The 22,923-nt window shown below is 38.2% G+C and overlaps 1 protein-coding gene across 2 annotated transcripts in view; it reads right to left on the reverse strand.

Moving 5' to 3' along the window:
• The window catches only part of ankar (ankyrin and armadillo repeat containing), a 111,468-nt gene that overhangs the window by 65,437 nt on the left and 23,108 nt on the right, over window positions 1–22,923 (reverse strand). For both annotated transcript variants that reach the window (XM_031893903.1, XM_031893904.1), the window contains exons 5-9: window positions 17,387–17,567; window positions 12,216–12,438; window positions 5,133–5,174; window positions 4,199–4,400; window positions 452–660 (exon numbers count right to left, since the gene is read on the reverse strand). In XM_031893903.1, coding sequence (XP_031749763.1) covers window positions 452–660; window positions 4,199–4,400; window positions 5,133–5,174; window positions 12,216–12,438; window positions 17,387–17,567 — 857 coding nt within the window. The remainder of the gene's footprint in view (window positions 1–451; window positions 661–4,198; window positions 4,401–5,132; window positions 5,175–12,215; window positions 12,439–17,386; window positions 17,568–22,923) is intronic.

The raw sequence follows: 22,923 nt of genomic DNA on the forward strand, positions 1-22,923 counted from the left end.
GAACAGGGTATACATTGTAGACAAATGTAGGCTTTACATGTTCTTTAAGAAGTAAAACTCGGTAAATATAGTGGCTCATGATTATATGAGAATTAATGCTTATTTTAGATCAATGCCCAGTGAGCAGAAAGAGATGAATTCTCTACTTATATCTGGCAAAACTAAAAAAGCAAATGACACAGTCATTTTGCGCTGACTTGTAGGTCCAAATATAGAAATATACAAGTCAATAAAATATATGTACATGTTGGTATCATCTTTATAAAGAAAATGAATCAATAAATAAAGAAAAATGATTCATTTGAATGTACCAATGTATCTCGTAGTATGAAGAACTCCTCTATGATTTAGTGCAAACAAAAATACATGTATAAGATTACTCCTCAACTGGACCTGAAGTGAAATGAACTGTTTCTTTACCAGTAAAATAATTATGTCTACTAGGGCTTACCTGCAAGTTGTTGCCACACGTGTAGTTCTGGGATATTCAGATCTATAATATATTTCAGTATGTTTGTGTGAAAATACAGAACTGCTAAATCGATTATGTTGTTGCCCAAACTGTCTTTTTGTTTCCAGTTAGCACCAACAGATAAAAGATAATGAAGGGCATCCAGTTCACCAGCAGCAGCAGTTAGTAACAATGGTGTACATTGATATCTGTGGAATAGAAACACAATCATATTTATTTATCAATCCCGCTCATGTCTCTTCTTAGATTACAGATTGATAAACAAATAGAAGGTACAAAGCTTATATTTCTTTAGCCTGCTACCAACTCAGTAAGTTTAGCTACATGTCTCTATATCTGAGGGCAGTGGCATAACTATAGAGGAAGCAGACCCTGTGGTTGCTGGGGGCCCGGAGCGCTGGGTCTGCTTCCTCTTTAGCCTAGAAATTCCTGCTCCCCAGTCACTCACTTAAATATTCCCGTGCAATTGCACAAGCTGTTAAGCAGGTGGGAACAGGTACTGTGGGTGCGAGCTGATGTTAGTCCTGGGCCCCTCTGAAGATATATATATATTGTATATATTGTGGTAGAGTGAAATGTGAGTAAAATGTGAGTCTTCCCTTTACATTCTCCATAGTCCGAGATATAGGCTTTAAAATAATAAAGTACATTAAAAGTTCCCTATAGGTCGCGATGATCATTTTTTGCTGATAGGGCTACTTTTGTAAATAATTGTTACTTGAAGTTCCTAAACCTGACTGTTTTGCCAGCCTGACTGTCCGTTCTCAGCCTGTCAGTTATAGATTCTAATGTGTTGGACTGGCCTACCAGGATACCAGGAAAACTGCTCCTAACCATTAGGCCTGCTTCATGGCCAATTGTCATTTCTGAATGGAAACAAAGAGAAGAAATAGATGGAAGAAAAGATGCTAGCATGTAAATAAAAGAGACTAGGAGAATACAGAGGTTGGGTGAGAAAAGGAGGAAAAATAATTTGGAGGGTGGGCTTGGGTCTAAGGTTTTTTGGTGGGCCTCTGGGGTCCCAGTCCGACACTGTGCACAAATATGGCAGCCCCCTCATAGAGAAACATGGGGGATCAGATAAATAATGTGAAATCATCTGGCAAATACGTTAATGACAAAATTACAAAGCTTATACAAAGACAATGTTATAATAGATGTAAAAAAAAGCTTCAGGTGTCATCTCTTTAAGGGAGATGTTAATAAACAGAGAATGTTTTCTCTGTTTAACCCTTTCAATGCCATTCACAACAAAGTGGAACTTCTACTGCCAGACAGTTTTGGAACATTTTACACTGTTTCACTTTAGGGGCTTTTCCTAGGGGGGACTTTTAGTTTACCCAGGAAAACTATATATCGTTTTTTTCAGGACAACCTAAGCTTTCAAAATATGGTAGAATTTTTGTGTAATTCCAATTCTGTAACAAGATATAGGCTTCTAAATGTCTAAAAAATGAAAAAAAATAATATTTTCCATAATATAAACACATACACCAGAAACAAAAATTATTTTATGCACAAAAATACAACTGATTTGGAAAGTCCCATGTCTCCCGAACGTGCCAATACCAAATATATATAGTTTTATTGAAATTTCTCACTGACATAGGTCAAAAACTTCCAGCAGTACACTACCAAATTTCCAAAGCATTGCTCCAGAAAGCTGCATACTTTAGATTTCAAGGTCACAAATTCCACTAACATAAGGGTTATCCCACAAAATTATACATTTTGAAAAAGAACAGATTCTGTGGAATCCAGAATAGATAGAACTGCCTGTCTACTCCAAACTACTACTAAGTTGCAATGCTTTCCTAAAGTTATTGGTTTTTATCAAAATTTGTGAAATTTCTTAAAAATCGCTTCAAAGCTTCCTGTGTATAGTATCTTATCTCCTACAGGTCATAAAGTAACCAGATAAAACACCATAAATTTGAACGCCAGGGGTCCACTGAACAGTTTGATGCCCAATATGTATAGGTTTACCTAAGTATGTAGCATGTAGGAGCCCCAATGTGAACATACCCCCATATGATCTGTCATTTCTGTCATTCCAGCTTCTGCAAAATCAACACATTTACATCCTTTTGTGTGGGATAACGCTACAAAAAAGTACGCTCACCCAAGAAAGCCATATATTTTTGGAAAGTACACATTCCCCCGAAACTAAAATGGGTACCTGTGTCTTTCTACTCCAAAGTACCAAGCCACAAAGCATTTCTAAAGTTAGCAATTTTGATGACAATTCCAAAAATCCCCTCAAAGCTTCCACTTTGCAGTATCTTATCTCCCACATAGCATTAGGTACCAAGATAAAATACCCTAAATTTGAACACCAGGGGTCCACTGAACAGTTTGATGCCCAATATGTATAGGTTTATCTAAGTATGTGGCATGTAGAAGCCACAATGTGAACATACACCATATGATCTGCCATTTCTGTCATTTCAGCTTCTGCAAAATCAACACATTTACATCATTTTGTGTGGGACAACACTACAAAAAAAGTACGCTCACCCCAGAAAGCCATATATTTTTGGAAAGTACACATTCCCCCGAATCCAAAATGGGTACCTGTGTCTTTCTACTTCAAAGTACCAAGCCGAAAAGCATTTCTAATCAACAGCATGATCAGGGCAACAATAAGTTTAAAAACAAAACAATGATTTATAAATAATTAAAATTAAATGTGGGCTTTTAAAATATAGGCAGAATACATTTTCACAAAAGGTATATGGGATGTAAAAATATGCAAGCCACTTAAACCCTTAATGGGACGGCACAAGGCAAATACATAATGGAGAAGGACCTTGGGGTCCTTGTAGATAATAAACTTGGCTGTAGCAAGCAATGCCAGGCAGCAGCTGCAAGGGCAAACAAGGTTTTGGGCTGTATTAAAAAGGGTATAAATTCACGGGAGGAGGGAGTTATTCTTTCCCTTTACAGAGCGCTGGTAAGGCCCCATCTAGAATATGCTGTTCAGTTTTGGTCTCCAGTGCTCAACCGGGACATTATTGAGTTAGAGAGGGTCCAGAGAAGGGCAACTAAGCTGGTAAAGGGTATGGCAAGTCTCAGTTATGAAGAAAGACTGGCCAAGTTGGGTTTGTTTACACTGGAGAAGAGGCGCTTAAGAGGTGACATGATAACTATGTATAAATATATAAGGGGATCATATAATAACCTCTCTAATGTTTTATTTACCAGTAGGTCCTTCCAACGGACACGAGGGCACCCACTCCGTTTAGAAGAAGGGAGGTTCCATTTAAGTATTCAGAAAGGTTTTTTTACTGTGAGAGCTGTGAAGTTGTGGAATTCCCTCCCCGAATCAGTCGTGCTGGCTGATACATTATATAGCTTTAAGAAGGGGCTGGATGGATTCTTAGCAAGTGAGGAAATACAGGGTTATGGGAGATAGCTCTTGGTACAAGTTGTTCCAGGAAATGGTCTGATTGCCATCCTGGAGTCAGTAAGGATTTTTTTCCCCTCTGCGGAAAATTAGAGAGGCTTCAGATGGGGTTTTTTGCCTTCCTCTGGATCAACTAGAAGTTAGGCTGGTATATATAGGCATTACGGTTGAACATGATGGACGTATGTCTTTTTTTCAACCTAACTTACTATGTTACTATGTATATATATTTTGCTCATGTTGAAAAAACATTTTGTATAGGTGTACTGCCCCTTTAAATGGCTGCAAACACTTTACTTGATACTTTTAAAGCAACTTACTGTGCAGTTGTTTCCATTTCCAAAAGATTAGGGTCATTTCTGTAAAGAGCTCTAATACATGGAATAGCACCATAGAAAGCTGCAAAATGTATTGCCATCCAGCCACGATTGTCACGTAACATATAATCAGTTTTTAGTGCTAGAAGGCAGAGGAGAACTTCAAGAGATCCACACTGAGCTGCTATGTGTAAAGCAGTTGGACCTAGTAGTACAAACATAAACATTTAAATTAAAGTAATTCAAAATTGCTGATTTACAAATGCAAGAATGCTGTGTAATGTGCAATTTCGAACAAAATCCACAATAGTTTTTACCCATATTGCAGTGCTTTCCCAAAATTCCAGTAAATTTGAAGTGTTGCAGATTTGTGGCCTGTGCAATTGCATCTGGTAAGTTAAAATGCATGAAAATCTAGTTTTACATTTCTACAAATCAGACATAATTACACTCAAAATTGTTTGGGAATTTGTGGTGCCACCATATTCTGCGTATTATTCTTTTAGGTGCGCAACTGCTTTCTGTTGATGCAGCCAGCAGATGTGGCTGCAAATATAAAAACCCTTATGATTTGTTATTTTCATTCTGTAAAATAATTGTTTTTATGATCTTCTATACTTCTCAATTCCTGTTATAGTGGTGTTTTCCTGTCTATCCTGTAAACATTTTCATCTGTGTTGTTTAGCTTGCCTGTTGCTTCTGTACCAAATAAAGAGCAAGGGCTGCTTACTAATATCATCTTGCGTATACTGCTTGTTGCATGTTCTGCTGGCTCTCAGATATAAGTATAAAACTGAGAAAACAAGAGGTGGATGCACTGAAAACATGGCAAAAATATGTACTTTAAGATAAAAAGAAGAAATTGTGCGCAAAAACTAGTTCACTAAAATTCAGCAGAAAATCCATTGTTTCATATTGAGATCATATTCAGACTCACCAGATTGTTCTATATCTTCTAAATTCTGGGTACTTGTATTAGCTAAAACAGAAATATTGCATATTATTTCAAAAGTTAAAAATAAACCTTGTCATCTTTGATGCAACCTTTTTCTTACAGTACATATACATGTGTTACATATGGTAAGTATGTATTTCAGTTTTAATAAAAAAAACAGGAATATTTACATAACATACAGGGGCACATTTACTAATCCACGAACGTCCGAAAGCATCCGAATGTGTTTTTTTCGTAATGATCGGTATTTTTGCGATTTCTTTTTGTCGCCAACGCGATTGTTTCGTATTTCGCGTGACTTTTTTGTCGGCGTTACGACTTTATCGTATATTTTCTGCGACTTTTTCGTCACCGTAGCAAAAAATTTGGATTGGTTTTTCCGCCGTTTACTATAGCGCAATATGGGAAAATCGTGATGGCGACTAAATAATCGCGCAAAATGCGATAAAGTCGCGACAGCGCCGAAAAAGTCGTGACAAATACGATACAACCGCAACGGCGTCTAAAAAAAACGCTAAATTTTCGTTTCCAATCCGTTTTTTTCCCATTCCGGATTCGAGGATTAGTAAATGTGCCCCACAGTGTAACATAGTAAATGAGTTTGATGTCCATTAAGTTCAACCTATTTTGCATGAAACATGTCTGTCATGCTGGTGTAGTAAGGTTCAGCATAGATAGGGTTAAGCTTTCAATTCATGGCAGATTTATAGTTAATATTGCATAAAATAAAAATATTTTATTAAAGATACAAATCATTGCATCCAACCATTAGCTTGTATATAGGGATCCTCAAAGACCCATCTCAGGAATATCTAATATTCTGATAAGGCCAGAATAATTTGTGTCAGAGTCTACATTCCATTTGCGGCCCTTAAATGTGGTGGTGGCAGCTTTTAAGTTCTGGCATGTTAAGGCTGTTTTGGGTGTGACTGCAAAGATTAGCGAGGAACTGCGTGGTTGATGTGTTAACCCTTACAGCTGTATGCATTGTCACATGGCTTTCGTGACAATGCCCAAAAAGGATGCTAGTTTGGGGCAAATGATAATAATGGGGAATTTTAATTACCCAGATACTGACTCGAGCATTAGTACTGCTAGTACAGTAAATGGGAACAAGTTTATAAACTTGCTGCATGACAATTTTTTTGTTACAGGTCGTTGAGAAGCCAACCAGAAACCATGCTATACTGGATCTAGTGATATCTAACGACCCAGATCATATTGCAAATGTGCAAGTGGCTGAACCCCTGGGTAATAGTGACCATAATGTTATTTCATTTGATGTCTGGTGCAAAAAACAAATATATACTGGGGCAACGAAGACACTGAATTTTAGAAAAGCAAATTTTAGCTCCTTAAAAAACAGAGAACAGAAATGGTTGTCATTTAAAATGATATGTTTTCAATTAATTCCCTTAAGAAGTAAATTTAGAAGTGTTAGGACTCACCCTATGTGGCTTAACTCAGAGATAAAGAAGTTAATAGGGAAAAAAAGGAAGGCATTTAAGAAACACAAGTCAGAGGGGACAAAAGCAGCATTTAAAGGAGAAGGAAATGTAAAAACAAAGTAAGCTTTATCAGAAAGGTTTATGTAAATACAGCCATAAGCACTTACAGTAATGCTGCACTGAGCCCTCTATCAAAAGAAACACAGGATTTATTGTCTCTTTTTTTTTAAACATGATGTTCCAGTGCCTGACTTCCTCTCTTAGAAAAATCCTTAATTCCCTTAGCCAGAGTCTGTGCAGCTCTCTCCTCTCTCCTGCTCCCCCCTCCCTTAAGAATGTGTGATCTCAGCTATAATGGCTGGCCGCTACTTAAAGGAACAGTAACACCAAAAAATGAAAGTGTTTTAAAGTAATTGAAATATAACGTACTGTTGCCCTGCAAAGGTAAAACTTTTGCTTCAGGTGTTTGCTTCAGGAACACTACTATAATTTATATAAATACACTACTGAGTAGCCATGGGGGCAGCCATTCAAGCTGGAAAAAAGGAGAAAAGGCACAGGTTACATAACAAATAACAGATAAGACACCATTGTATTCTACAGGGTTTATCTGTTAGCTGCTATATAACCTGTGCCTTTTCTTCTTTTGAATGGCTGCCCCCATGGCTACACACCAGGGTTTATATAAACTCTAGTAATGTTTCTGAAGCAAACATACAAATTTTAACAGTGCAGGGCAGCAGTACATTATAGTTTAATTTCTTTAAAATATATACATTTTTTGGTGTTACTGTTCCTTTAACATGAAGCTGCTATCTTAAGCAAACAGAGAAAGCTTCTAAAGCTGTTTACTCAGGTAAAGTATAGGTTTCTGCAGAATAAATATATTGTTCTAAGTGGCACTAATGTGGCAAATCTATTGGCAGAAAAATGTCAAAAGAACTTTCCTTCTCCTTTAATGAATACAAACACTATAACAAATGTTGTAAAACAGCAATCCGAAAGACAAAGATAGAAAATGAGGACAGTAAACAGATGCAGTAAAAAGATGCAAGTTGAGAGTGTAGCCCCACTGAATTATTGTAACAACATAGTTACAATGGATAAAGAAAAGGCAAATGCGCTAAACAAGTTCTCTGCAGCCCAATCAATTATATCCAGGATGTAGCATCCTTGCAGTAGGATCCAGAAAAACTAGCAATCTGGGTGGCTAAGTGGATGATGAGATTTAATGTGGATATATGTAAGGTCATGCACCTGGGATGTAAAAAATATGCAAGCCACTTATACCCTTAATGGGACTGCACTTGGCAAATCCATAATGGAGAAGGACCTTGGAGTCCTTGTAGATAATAAAATTGGCTGTAGCAAGCAATGCCAGGCAGCAGCTGCAAGGGCAAACAAGGTTTTGAGCTGTTTTAAAAGGGGCATAGATTCACGGGAGGAGGGTGTTATTCTTCCTTTTTATATGGTGCTGGTAAGGCCCAATCTAGAATATGCTCTTCAGATTTGGTCTCCAGTGCTCAAACAGGACATTATTCAGTTAGAGATGGTACAGAGAAGAGCAACTTATCTGGTAATGGGTACAGAAAGTCTCAGTTATGAAGAAAGACTGGCCAAGTAAGGATTATTTACACTGGAGAAGAGGTGCTTAATGTATGTATAAATATTTAAGGGGATCATCTATTAATCTCTCTAATGCTTTATTTACAAGTAGATCCTTCCAACTAACACAAGGGCACCTACTCCAGTTATAAGAAATGAGGTTTCGTCTAAATATTCAGATTTTTTACTGTGAAAGCTGTGAAGTTGTGGAATTCTCTCCCTGAATCAGTCTTACTGGCTGATACATTAGATAGCATCAAGAAGGGGTTGGATGACATATTAGATAGGAAATACAGGGTTATGAGCAATAGCTTTTAATACAAGTTGATCTAGGGTCTGGTCCGATTGCCATCTTGGAGTCAGGAGAGAATTTTTTCCCCCTCTGAGGCAAATTTTTAGGCTTCAGATGGGTTTTTTCCTTCCTTTGGATCAACTAGCAGTTAAGCAGTTATGCTTAGGCAGGTTATATATAGGCATAAAGGTTGAACTTGATGGACGCATGTCTTTTTTTCAACCTAACTTACTCTTACTATTTGGAGGAGACGAATTTTCATATGTGCTCATTTTAAAGGAGAAGTAAAGGTAAAAACTAAGTAGGCTTTATCAGAAAGGTCTATGTAAATACAGCCATAAGCACTCACAAAAAAGTCCTCTATCAAAAGAAACACAGGATTACATGTCTCCTTTTTTGGGAACAGGTTTTTTGGTATCAGACTTCCTCTCTTTTAGGGCTCCTTCAGGTTTGGGGCACAAGTCTGCTCAATTCCCTCCCTCTCCGCCTCACTTCTACTGCTCTCCCTTCCCATAAGAATGCATAAGTTCTCACTCCCACCTTTAGGAATGTGTGATCTGAGCTTCCAACAGATATAACTACAGCAGGAAGCTACCAAGACCAAGCTAATATGGCAGGTGCTATCGGAGGGAGCTTCTAGGGCTCTTTACTCAGGTATAGTAAAGCTTTCTGCTAAATAAATATAGCGTTCTAGGTGACACTAATGTGGCAAATCTATTGTCAGTTTCCTCCTTACAGTGTGTTCAGAGAAGTGCTTGGGCCATAATATATGCAAAGCATGGAGGCTGATGAAGGTCTATAAATGACAACCACCAGGTCAGAGAGAGGATGGAAGATCTGAAGAGCATGTACCTCAAAAGAGTTGTATGAAAAAGATGGAGGAATAGGAGGAAAACAGAATTCAGACTCCCCCACCACATCCATTAGTCCAGGGGGTATGAGAGAGAGACCACTATGAGAAAGCACAGCCTTAATAGCAGTTTCATTCTGTGAAAGCCAGGTTTTTGATACTGCAAGGAGATTAAATGATTTACAGCGAAACGGATATGGATGGATGTGGAATTATAAGTTAAGGAGGGGGCTTTAAGAAGGATACAAAAAAACAGAAGGAGGAAGACTAGGAATCTAAATAGCAACAACAGAGCAATGAAAAGTATTTAGCAATGGGGCAGAAGGATGACTTATGTAGGTATGGAGCAGGGCCCAGGGTATTTCACCGTTCTATTAACTTTTAGTAAAATGCAGACAATTTCAACAGGTCTTCGTGTTTATGTCGTTTTTAATTAAACATTTTGCTTAGCAGCTCTCCCGTTTGAATAAGAGACTGAAATATGAACAGGAGGCCTGAATAGAAAAATAATAGAAAAAAAAAAAATAGAAAATCAACGATAACAGGGTATTTTCTAACATAGTAAAATTTCACTCAAAAGTGAAGTTCTACTTTAACATTATTAAACCTATAATTGATATTACTTCTAAGACAACACTTATTGTTCCCAGCAACTTTCAACCCTTTAAGTGCCATTAGAATTTTTATATTTAATTTGCAGAAAGTGCCAGGTGTTTTTATAAAATGCTGTGCTTTCTCAATTTAGGGGAATTTCCTGTAAGGGGGGGGAGTAGTTTAACTAGGAAAAGTATACATAATTTTATTCAGTAGAGCTTTTTTGCCTGAGTTTTTGTGTATTTTCACTTCTGGAACAAGTTTTAGAGCTCTAGATACAAAATAAATAAACATTGCTATTTTTCATCATATAGGGCTTTATACATGAAACATATTTTATATTATGGACTAAATTCACTGTCAAAGCACTACAGCAGAATAAAACCAAATATTTATGAGTGGTAAAAGTGGCAAATAAGTAAGCTGACACCAGGCCTCATATTTTCAAAAAATACACATTCTGCCAGAACTAAAATAGGTAAATATGTCTATGTAAAGCAAAGTACCAAACAGCAAAGCTTAATGTAGCAACATCTGTCTATGCTGTTGTTATTCAAATGAACAACAACATAGACAGATCACAAGATCTGGATTGTGCGGCAAAGAGCATGGCAATGCTGGATTGTGAATGAATACTGCTGTAGGGCTCCAGCGCAGCAGTTTGCCATTGTCCCCACAAATCCATTGAAGCCAACTGAGGGGATTATGATCGGTAATAACAGTGGAGTCCCGGCCATATAAGTATGGCTGCAGTTTTTTCAAAGTCCACACAATGGCAAGGCATTCTTTTTCCACACTAGCGTAGGCACCCTCCTGGGGAAACAGCTTTCTTCTTAGAAATATAACTGGGCACTCTTCCCCTTTGCCATTGACTTGGAAAAATGCTGTCCCAATTCCAAATGTGGAGGCATCAGTTTGAACTAAAAACCTTTTAGTTAAGTCTGAAGCTGCGAGGAATGGAGATCTGAAGAGATCTGACTTCAAAGTGTCCAATCTATGAGTCTTGGCAGCCTTCCAGAAGGTGGTTTACCAGACACTGAAAAGCTTCAGGGGTATTTTTTATGCCAAATGGCATACTGGTATAGTCCGAATGGGTTAATAAAGGCAGACTTGGCCTGGGCATCAGTGGCTAATAGGATTTGCCAATAGCCCCTACTAAGATTCAAAGTGGTTAAATATTGAGCCCTCCAATGATGGTCTAGAAGTTCATCTATGCGTGGCATAGGGTAGGCATCAGTTGTGGTAATAGCATTGAGCTTTCTATAATCAACACAAAATCTTGTACTCCCATGCTTCTTTGGTACTATAATCCAAGAGCACTATGCGATGGGACAATAACAAGGGACAACATTTCATCTAGCTTTTTCCGCATCTTAACTCACTGACTCTGCAATTCCATATGCTTTATATGCACTTAATGTTCAGTTAGTGTTGTGTGGCTTGGTAAGGATGAGAATATCCTCTCATAGCATTGTAGGAGATGTTGTAGCAGTTCCTGTTCAAAGGAAGTCAATTGTTTACCAAGGATGACTTGCTGGATGCCTGGCTGTACCTTTTGGAATGGAAAATTCATCTGCCTCATTAGTGGGCAGACTGCACATAGCAGACACTACACCCTTCCTGCTATTATATGGCTTCATCATATTAACTGTACTGTCTTGTACTGCTGTGGATCATCTGAAAGCATCATTATATAAGTTGTATCATGTAGTCTCTTGGTGACAATATATGAGCCCTCCCAACTTATCTTGTCGGGTAGGGAGAAGGACTTGATCCCGCTCCAGGAAGCAACGTTCCCAAGCATGTTTGGCATACCAGCTCTTTTGCTTTTGTAAGGCTATGGAGAGGTGTTGGTAAGCTAGCTATACCTGTCATTTGTTGACAGGTATAGGGTGACAGTGAATCCTAGTCTCATTTTGAGCAACCCGGCCAGTTGCATAAAATGCAGAGCTGGCAGTATTTCCTTGTTGAAATGTTCCGTACTCTCGGAGTAAGTTAAACTGTATTTTATGTCTAATAGTTCTATTTCCAGCTGCTGGAACATACGTTTCAGGACTAGGCTTTACAGCTTAGCCCAAAACAGCACAATGTACTGTAAACATAACATCAAACATCAGGACTTAATGTGTGGCATCAATGTGAGTTTACTGCTAATTTTCGTGCATCCGCAAAGGCTGAGAGGAAGTGAAGGTGAATGTGGGTAAGACTCACAAACTGTAGTAACATTAGTATTAAAACAAACAATAACTAGACAGAATATAGTTTTGTAATATTACCTTGAACTAAAAAACTATCATTGCGCCTTTGATTCAAATTGAAACTGGCTTTGGCTAGTTGAGAAACAATTACCACACGATTGTAAATTGCTGCATGATGAATAACAGCATAGCCAGCTTCATCTCTGACATCAAGTCCAGAAATTTGAGTTTTACGAGAAAAGGTGTGAAAAACTGCAGCGAGTCCTCTTTTTGCAGCAGATTTTAGTCCAAAAGGGAAATTCTGAAAGAAAAGGTACATTTATTTTTAAATAACAATGATTCTACTTCATAAAAAAAGTGTAAATGCAGACTACATTTTCAAAATAAATATGACATTTAAATTCCAGATGGGAGGTAAAACATAAAATAGTTTTGCTTTCATTCCCTAGAAATAGCTAGGTCTCATTTATTGAAGAACAAATTCATATTAAGTTATTGACACATTCAGAGTAAGGCTCATAAAACAAATGGGGACTTTTAAACCAGTGAAAAAGACCAAAAACCCAGCAGTGCTGCCTGTCATTTCCAATAATGTAAAATCTGCCTTAAATCGCTGGTTGATTTACATAGTTATATAGGGTTGAAAAAAGACCATCAAGAGTCCATCAAGTTCAACCCATCCAAGTAAACCCAGCACACACAACCTATACTTACCAATCTATACACTCACATACATAAACTATATATATAACCACTAATACTAACTGTAGATATTAGTATCACAAAAACCTTGGATATTCTGCTTGAACTCATCCAGGCCCCTCTTAAAGACATTAACAGAATCTGCCATTCCCACATCTCTAGGAAGGGCATTCCACAACCTCACTGCCCTCACCATGAAAAAACACCTACGCTGCTTCAAATGGAGGCTCCGTTCCTCTAATCTAAAGGGGTGACCTCTGGTGAGTTAATCGTTTTTATGGGAAAAAACATCCCCCATCTGCCTATAATCCCTTCTATTGTACTTGTACAGAGTAATCATGTCCCCTCGCAAGCGCCTCTTTTCCAGAGAAAACAACCCCAACCGTGACAGTCTAACCTCATAGCTTAAATCTTCCATCCCCTTTACCAGTTTAGTTACAGTCTCTGCACTCTCTCCAGCTCATTGGACTGTAGACCAAAACTGCACTGCAAACTTAAGGTGAGGCCTTACCACAGACCTCTAAAGAGGCAAAAAAATGTTATCATCCCTTGAGTCAATGCCCTTTTTTTTATACAAGACAGCACTTTATTCAGTAGATAGTTCGCGTTTATATTATTTCTACCAAAGTGCATAACTCTCGCTCTGCAAAGCGGCAGCATCCTGCATGGAACTTATAGTTTTACACAATTTAGTGTTGTCAGCAAAAATAGAAACAGTACTCTCTATGCCCACCTCCAGGTCATTAATAAACAAGTTAAAAACAAAGGACCAAGGACTGATCCCTGTGGTACTCCACTAACCACACTGGTCCAATTAGAAAATGTTCCATATACCACCACTCTTTGTAATCTATCCTTCAGCCAGTTCTCTATCAAATATTATGTTCTAGGCCAATATTCCTCAATTTGATCATTAACCTTCTGTGAGGTACTGCATTAAACGTTTTAGCAAAGTCCAACATCAACTGCCATTCCAGCATCAATGTTCCTGCTTACCTCCTCATAAAAGGCGACTAAATCAGTCTGGCAAGATCTGTTACGCATAAAACCATACTGGCACAAACTTATAGTATTGTGAACTGCAATGTATTCAAGTACCCTATCCCATATTGCCCCTTCCAAAAGCTTTCCTACTACTGATGTCAGACTAACAGGCCTATAGTTTTCAAAAGTACACTCACCCTAGAAAATCATATATTTTTGGAAAGTACACATTCCCCAAAATCTAAAATGGCTAAACATGTCTTTCTACTCCAAAGTACCAAGCCGCAAAGGTTTCCTAACCTGAAGAAGCTGCTCGGATGAGTAGTGAAACGTCTTCAATGATTACCAAACAAGTCCAGTTGCTTTAAATTTATTTATTCTAGATATACCATGACCTGGATGAATGAAAAAAAAAACAAAGGTTTCCTAAGTTTGCCAATTTTATGGCATTTCCAAAAATCACCTCAAAACTTCCAATATGCAGCATCTTATTTTCTATAGGTCATTAGGTACCAAGATAAAACACCCTAAATATGAACCCCAGAGGTCTACTGAACAGTTTGATGGCCACTGTACATAGATTTATCAAAGCACATGACACCCCAAAATATACCTTGTGCACACTAATTTCATGGCTTACCTTTACCTAATTCATAACCACATGGCAGTTTTATGTGGGATAGAAACTGCAGAAATGTAGGGTGACCCCAGAAAACCATATATATTTGGAAAGTACACAATCTGACAAATCCAACATGGGTAAAGTGTCCCTTCTACACCAAAGTACCAATCTGCAAAGATTTCCTAAAGTTAGTTTTCTATGACATTTCAGAAAATCGCCTAAAAATGTTGCAATTTGCCGCATTTATCTCACACAATTTCTTGCATACAAAGGCAAATTACCCCAAATAGTAACACCAAGGGGCTGATTTACTAACCCACGAATCTGAATGGGAAAAATTACGATTGGAAAACGAACATTTTGCGACTTTTTCGGAACCATTACGACTTGCGCGAATTGTCGCGACTTTTTCGTAGCCATTACAATTTGCTCGTATCTTGTCGCGACTTTTTCGTATTGAACGCTCGTAAACTGCGGGCAAAACTTTCAGACTTAGCATGATTTTGGAAGCCTCCCATAGGACTCAATGGCACTCTGCAGCTCCAACCTGGCCCAAGGAAAGTCACGATACCGAAGCTTGAATGAATCCGAAACTTTTGTACTCGGCGCGATGATTGCGAAAAAGTCGCACCAATTCGCGCAAGTCATAACGGCTATGAAAAAGTTGCGACAATTTCCGAAAAAAACGCAAAATACCAATCATTACGAAAAACGCATTCGGGCGCTTTTCGGACGTTCATGGATTAGTAAATGTGCCCCCAGAGGTCCACTGAACAGTTTGATGCCCTATATGCATAGATTTAACAAACTATGTGGTATACAGGGGCACCCAAATAAAAATGGTGCATATGAATTTTCACATATGATGCTCTGGCTTGTGCAATTTTTGCACCCAGTATGTGTATTATGTGCCATAAGACCCCCTAACAGTATGGAGACCCTAGAAAATCATACATTTTCCAAAAATACACATTCTGACAGAACAAAAATGGGTAAATACATCTTTCTACTGCAAACTACCAAACTACAAAGCTATGCTAAACAGAACGGTATTTATGACATTTCTGAAAATCGTCACAAAGCTTGCATTTTACCTCATAATGTTCCCCCACAATTTGTAACGTATCAACAAAAAACACTCTAAATATGAACGCATGGGGTCTACTGAACAGTTTGATGCCCTATATGCATAGATTTACCAAACTATGTGGTGTACAGGGGCACCCAATAAATACAGGGCATATACATTTTCACAAATGATGCACCGGCTCGTGCAGTTTTTGCACCCGGTACGTGTATTATGTGCCATAAGACCCCCTAACAGTATGGAGACCCTAGAAAACCATATATTTTCCAAAAATACACATTCTGACAAAACAAAAATGGGTAAATACATCTTTCTACTGCAAACTACCAAACTACAAAGCTATGCTAAACAGAACGGTTTTTATAACATTTCTGAAAATTGTCACAAAGCTTACATTTTGCCCCATTATGTACCCCACATTTCATAATGTACCAACATAAAACCCTCTAAATATGAACGCCAGGGGTCTACTGAACAGTTTGATGTCCTATATGCATAGATTTACCAAAATATGTGGTGTATAGAGGCACCCAAATTGAAATACAGCAGACAAAATGTCCATGTGCAAAGACAAGTAACAAAGAACAATGTGAAATGCAATAAAATTGCTAAAATCCAAAAAAAACCCAAAAATCAATGTTTTTTTTTTTTTCATAGTGATATCTGCAGTCAGAATCACAGTTTGAGTATTTTGGCTTGGGCAAATTAGTTTTTCAGACAATGTCAAGCGAACAACAACTATGCATAACTGTAAATGCAATAAAATTGCTAAATATGCAATAAAATGACTAAAAATGCACCAAAATCACAGAAAATGTAATAAAAACACCAAAATAATACACAAAAAGTATTGCGCAGTGCGGTTAGTTAATATGCTATCCGCAATGGCAATAAAACATTTTTTTCAGACAAGAAAAAAAACGATGCAATAAAAAAAAAAAATTACAAAATTGCATAAGTGTGTAAGTGTGTGGGTATACATGGCAAAATGTGTTTTGTGTGCATGTGTGTGTGTGCAAGTAAGTGTGAGTGTTGTAAGTGCTGTGAATGTGTGAAACCCCCAACCCCCCACAAAATGTGTGTGTGTATAAGTGTAAGAATAAGTGTGTATTAGTGTGATAAGTGTGTGGGCAGCACAGGAAGTGAGGGGGGAGCTCGGGAAGGGGGGGAGAGCAGCAAAAGCCTGACACGTAGAATCCACGTGTCAGGCTTTTACCATGGGGCTCCTGGGCGGTCGTGCCCCAGGGGCCACTAGAAACCCCCCTCTGCTCGTTCCCTAGGGGGTTCTTTACCTTGCGCTCGTTCTCTGCACTCTTTGGGTATTTGACTTCCTCTCTCAGAAAAATCCTTCATTCAGGGGTCCAGAGTCTGTGCAGTTCTCTCCTCTCTCCTGCTCCCCCTCTCCCTCAAGAATGCCAAGAACTCACTACCCCCCCTTAGGAATGTGGATCTGAGCCAATCAGCAGGAAGCTTCCTTATAGTCTTACAAACTGTACATGTACATGGGTCTCAGTGCAGGAGTGAGGCATTATGGGAACTTTCTTTACAGAGCTCAGCATTTTTTTTTCCTATGATGCTTCTGATCATCTGACTTAAGGGCACTACTGAGAGAACTGAAGGTATGCCTGCAGTTTGAGATTAACTCTTTATTAGCCTTTCCTTCTCCTTTAAAGCTGATGGGCAGTGGCATGGGATGGAAATTCTTGAACTCAAAGGATCTCTTAATCTTCCACTGCATGTTTAGGTTCTGTTATGCATGACAATAATGTATTTGAATTGATTTTAATAATATATAATTGATTATATAATTGATTATAATAATAATGATATAATTAAGATCCAGAAGTTACTTACCTGGCATTTTATGGCTCTTTTGTACCCAAATCTCTTCTTGAACTGCTCATACATCTGGACATCAGTTAAAGGAAGCCTTTTTGGTTTTAGAGTGCTTATTATTCCATTTATTGCTCCCCACCAGTGTGTTTTAAGGCCAGCTGGATAAAAATTCTCAAGCTGAATGGCAATTGTATAGTAACTGTAACACACAATGATAGATATATAGATCGATAGATAGATAGCCCACTATATATTACTACAATCACTACATCTTGCACTCAAAATATAAACTAACATTCTGGTAGCATCAGATGTTTTACTTTTCTGTATGATACATATTGCCATTATACATAATCCAACTAAGATAAGTTTCCATAAGAAGCGGCGAAAATGTCCTGCGTCAACAATTGCAAAACGTGGAAATTCACTGCAAATCCATGCCTGGCAAATTTTTCCGCTTATCACTTTTCCTTACACCCAGTTTCACACAAGAGAGCTGATTCACTAAAGTGCGTTAAAACGTGCGCTATTTATAGCGTGCGTTAAAAATGTTATCGCATCAAAATTTTCGTGACAACGCACGATTCACTATGAGCATACTTGCGTTAATTTATGCACGATACTGCATGCGGCATTTACCGAATGCGCGCTAATTAACGCCTATTATTATGTGCGCTAATTAATGCCTATTATTATGTGCGCTAATTAACGCCTATTATTATGTGCGCTAATTAACGCCTATTATTATGTGCATATAAATAGTAGCATATAAATAGTAGCATATGAATAGTGCTTATAAATAGTAGCATATAAATAGTAGCATATAAATGGTAGCAAATAGTAGCATATAAATAGTAGCTGCATATAAATAGTAGCCGCTAATGATGAGCGAATCTGTTCCGTTTTGCTTCGCTGAAAAATTTGTGAATCTTTCAAAAGATCCACAAAACGGTGAAAAATTCGCGAAGCGGTGAAAATGACGTGCAGCAAAAATTCGCTCATCACTAGCGGCTACTATTTATATGCAGCTGCTATTTATATGCTACTATTTATTTGCTACCATTTATATGCTATCATTTATATGCTACTATTTATATGCTACTATTTATTTGCTACCATTTATATGCAACTATTTATATGCTACCATTTATTTGCTACCATTTATATGCTACCATTTATATGCTACTATTTATATGCTACTATTTATATGCACTATTTATATGCTACCATATGCAAATTTTTTCATCCGTTTCGCAAAACAATCCACTAATGGCGAAACATGGAAATTCGCCGCAAATCCATGCCTGGCGAAATATTTCACCCATCACTAGTAGCCGCATATAAATAGTCATGCGAATAAACGCACGCCATGTTAGCCATATATGCCAATACTTGCGGAAAATACTGTACTGAAAATGCCCATTTCCCTGCAAACTGAAAGCTGCATCAATCTAGGGCCAACACCGACTTGAATAAATAACACTGCAAAGTCCATATTGTGTTGCCAAAAGCTCATTAACTGTACTTTTCTATAATTACCGCCTGCCTCAAGTAGGTGTTAATTTTCGCACAGACACATGTGATATTTAGCGCATCTAAGTGTTTGTGAATCATGCGTTAGTGTTATTTCGGCGCGCCAATTAACGCATGTGTTTGCGCGCAAATTAACGCGCGTGGTAATACTGTAGTGAATTGCGCGCTAATTGTCGCGTCTATTTTAACGCAAAAAAGCATGCGATAATAATTAACGCACTTTAGTTAATCAACCCTAAGGTTTATTACAGACCCACAACACAAATACATATACACAGTGTTCTTCAGATGATCACTTCACAATGATTTATAAAACAGAGAAGCAAGGTTATATATTGAAGATGGTGTTTATTACGGTGGTAAACACTAACTAGAAACAAACTGTGCTTTTCTGGGTAAACAGGGGCACATTTTGGTATCACATTTTACAGATGGGTATAGAACTTTTATAACTAAAGAGATATCTGAAATTGAACTGTTTTTTAAATATATAATAACATTGACTTCACATTATACATCCCCCCCCCAAATATGGCAGCCCCACTTTATAGTTCCTCTATAAAGTGGGGCTGCCATATTTGTGCTGCAGTAGTCCTTTTGCATTAGATACTACTGTATAACTGACAGGTTGAGATGGGACAGTAAGCTTGGCAAAAAAGTCAAGTTTAGGAACTTCAAGTAACAATTGCTTTCTTATTTAAAATGCTAAAAAAATACCCTTAAGTTAGCAATTTTGATGACATTTCCAAAAATCCCCTCAAAGCTTCCACTTTGCAGCATCTTATATCCCACATAGCATTAGGTACCAAGATAAAACACCCTGAATTTGAACACCAGGGGTCCAGTTTGATGCCCAATATGTATAGGTTTACCTAAGTATGTGGCATGTAGGGGCCCCAATGTGAACATTTCTGTCATTTCAGCTCCAGCAAAATCAACACATTTACATCATTATATGTGGGATAAAGCTAGTACAAAGTACGCCAAGATAAAACACCCTGAATTTGAACACCAGGGGTCCACTGAACAGTTTGATGCCCAATATGTATAGGTTTACCTAAGTATGTGGCATGTAGGGGCCCCAATGTGAACATAACCCCATATGTACTGTCATTTCTGTCATTTCAGCTTCTGCAAAATCAACACATTTACATCATTATATGTGGGATAAAGCTACAAAAAAGTACGCTCACCCCAGAAAGTCATATATTTTTGGAAAGTACACATTCCCCCGAACCTAAAATGGGTACCCATGTCTTTCTACTCCAAAGTACCAAGCCGCACAGCTTTTCTAAAGTTAGCAATTTTGATGACATTTCCAAAAATCCCCTCAAAGCTTCCACTTTGCAGCATCTTATCTCCCACATAGCATTAGTTACCAAGATAAAACACCCTGAATTTGAACGCCAGGGGTCCACTGAACAGTCTGATGCCCAATATGTATAGGTTTACCTAAGTATTTGGCATGTAGGGGCCCCAATGTTAACATACCCCCATATGTACTGTCATTTCAGCTCCTGCAAAATCAACACATTTACATCATTATATGTGGGATAAAGCTAGTAAAAAGTACGTTCACCCCAGAAAATCATATATTTTTGGAAAGTACACATTCCCCCGAATCTAAAATGGGTACCCATATCTTTCTACTCCAAAGTACCAAGCCACACAGCTTTTCTAAAGTTAGCAATTTTGATGACATTTCCAAAAATCCCCTCAAAGCTTCCACTTTGCAGCATCTTATCTCCCACATAGCATTAGGTACCAAGATAAAACACCCTAAATATGAACGCCAGGGGTCCACTGAACAGTTTGATGCCCAATATGTATAAGTTTACCTAAGTAATGGGAACATACCCCCATATGATCTATCATTTCAGCTCCTGCAAAATCAACACATTTACATACTTTATGTGGGATAATGCTACAAAAAAGTATGCTCACCCCAGAAAGCCATATATTTTTGGAAAGTACACATCCCCCCGAATCTATGATGGGTAAACATTTCTTCTTGCTTCAAAGTACCAAGCTGTAAAGCTTTCCTAAGTTTGCAGATTTATATGACATTTCGAAAATCGCATAAAAATGTTGCAATTTGCCGCATTTATCTCTCACAATTTCTTGATAAAGATCAGATAAAGACAAATCACCCCAAATAGGAACACCTATGGTCTACTGAACAGTTTGATGCCCAATATGCATAGATATACCAAAGTCTGCGGTATGTACTGAACCCAAAATGAAAATAGTGCATAAGGATTTCTCGCCTGCCAGCTCAGCTTTTGCACAGATCCCCCTGTCAGTGTATTATGTGCCGAAACTTCCCCTAACTATACAGTGACCCCCACAAAACCATATATTTTTGGAAAGTACACATTCTGACAAATCCAACAAGGGTAAAGAGTCCTTTCTACACCAAAGTACCAATCTGCAGAGCTTTCCTAAAGTTATTGGTTTTTATGACATTTCAGAAAATCGCCTAAAAATGTTGCAATTTGCCGCATTTATCTCTCACAATTTCTTGCGTACAAAGGCAAGTCACCCCAAATAGGAACACCAGAGGCCTACTGAACAGTTTGATGCCCAATATGCATAGATATACCAAAGTCTGCGGTATGTACTGAACCCAAAATGAAAATAGCGCATAAGGATTTCTCGCCTGCCAACTCAGCTTTTGCACACAGAGCCCCCTGTCAGTGTATTATGTGCCGAAACGTCCCCTAACTATACAGAGACCCCCACAAAACCATATATTTTTGGAAAGTACACATTCTGACACATCCAACAAGGGTAAAGAGTCCTTTATACACCAAAGTACCAATCTGCAAAGCTTTCCTAAAGTTATTGGTTTTTATGACATTTCAGAAAATCGCCTAAAAATGTTGCAATTTGCCGCATTTATCTCACACAATTTCTTGCGTACAAAGGCAAGTCACCCCAAATAGGAACACCAGAGGCCTACTGAACAGTTTGATGCCCAATATGCATAGATATACCAAAGTCTGCGGTATGTACTGACCCCAAAACAAAAATAGCACATATGGATTTCTCGCCTGCCAACTCAGCTTTTGCACACAGAGACCCCTGACAGCGTATTATGTGCAGTAACCCCCCTAACTATACCGAGACCCCCAGAAAAACATATATTTTTGGAAAGTACACATTCTGATGAATTCAAAATAGGTAAAGTTATTTTTGTACACCAAAGTTACACCTGGCAAAGCTACGCTAAAAACAGATCAGGAACACTTATACAGGGATAAAATGCGATAAAACCACAAAAATTGTGCAACTCAGTGAAACAACAAAATAAGTCACACGACAGTGTAATTAGTGGTCAGAATATCTGATCCAATAGTCACGCTGTCAAAATAAACAGTTTTTAGGTAAAAGAAGCTAAAAACAAAGTGGTAAAATGAAAAAAAAAACCCAAAAAAACAAAACAAAAAAAACCCCAAAGTGTTTGTGTATACATGTGTGTACATGTGTAAAAGTTGTGTTATAGTGTGTAAGTGTGTATATGAGTGTAAATAAGTGTATAAAAGTGTGAAAAATGAAAAAAAACAAAAAAAACTGCTAAAATGTGTGCTGTAAGTGTGTGTAAATGTATGTAAGTGTGTATAAATGTATGTAAGTGTGCGTGTAAGTGTGTAAATGAAAAAAATAAAAAGACTCCTTACCTGTCCTGAAGACCCGATCGCCTCCTCCTCAGTGGGCCGGCCGGCAGGGGGAAAGTAGGAAGCAGGAAGCAGCAGACGCGATCGCGTCTGCTGCTTTCTGGAGGGTCCTGCGAGCGATCGCCTCGCAGGACCCTTCATGACAGCCCCCCTGGCACATTGCCCAGGGGGGCTGTCATGGATAGAAGCTCTCTGCAGTGGCGGCACATGCCGCCGCTGCAGAGAGCAGCGCTTAAATGCCAACGTCGTTGGCAGTTAAGCTCTTTTACTGCCACAACGTATCCCATACATCGTTGGCAGTAAAAGAGTTAAGTGCCAGCAGAATTTTACATTTCAGTTACGCTC

The sequence above is a fragment of the Xenopus tropicalis genome, chromosome 9, assembly GCF_000004195.4.
Source record: "Xenopus tropicalis strain Nigerian chromosome 9, UCB_Xtro_10.0, whole genome shotgun sequence".
Classification (NCBI taxonomy): Eukaryota; Metazoa; Chordata; class Amphibia; order Anura; family Pipidae; genus Xenopus; species Xenopus tropicalis.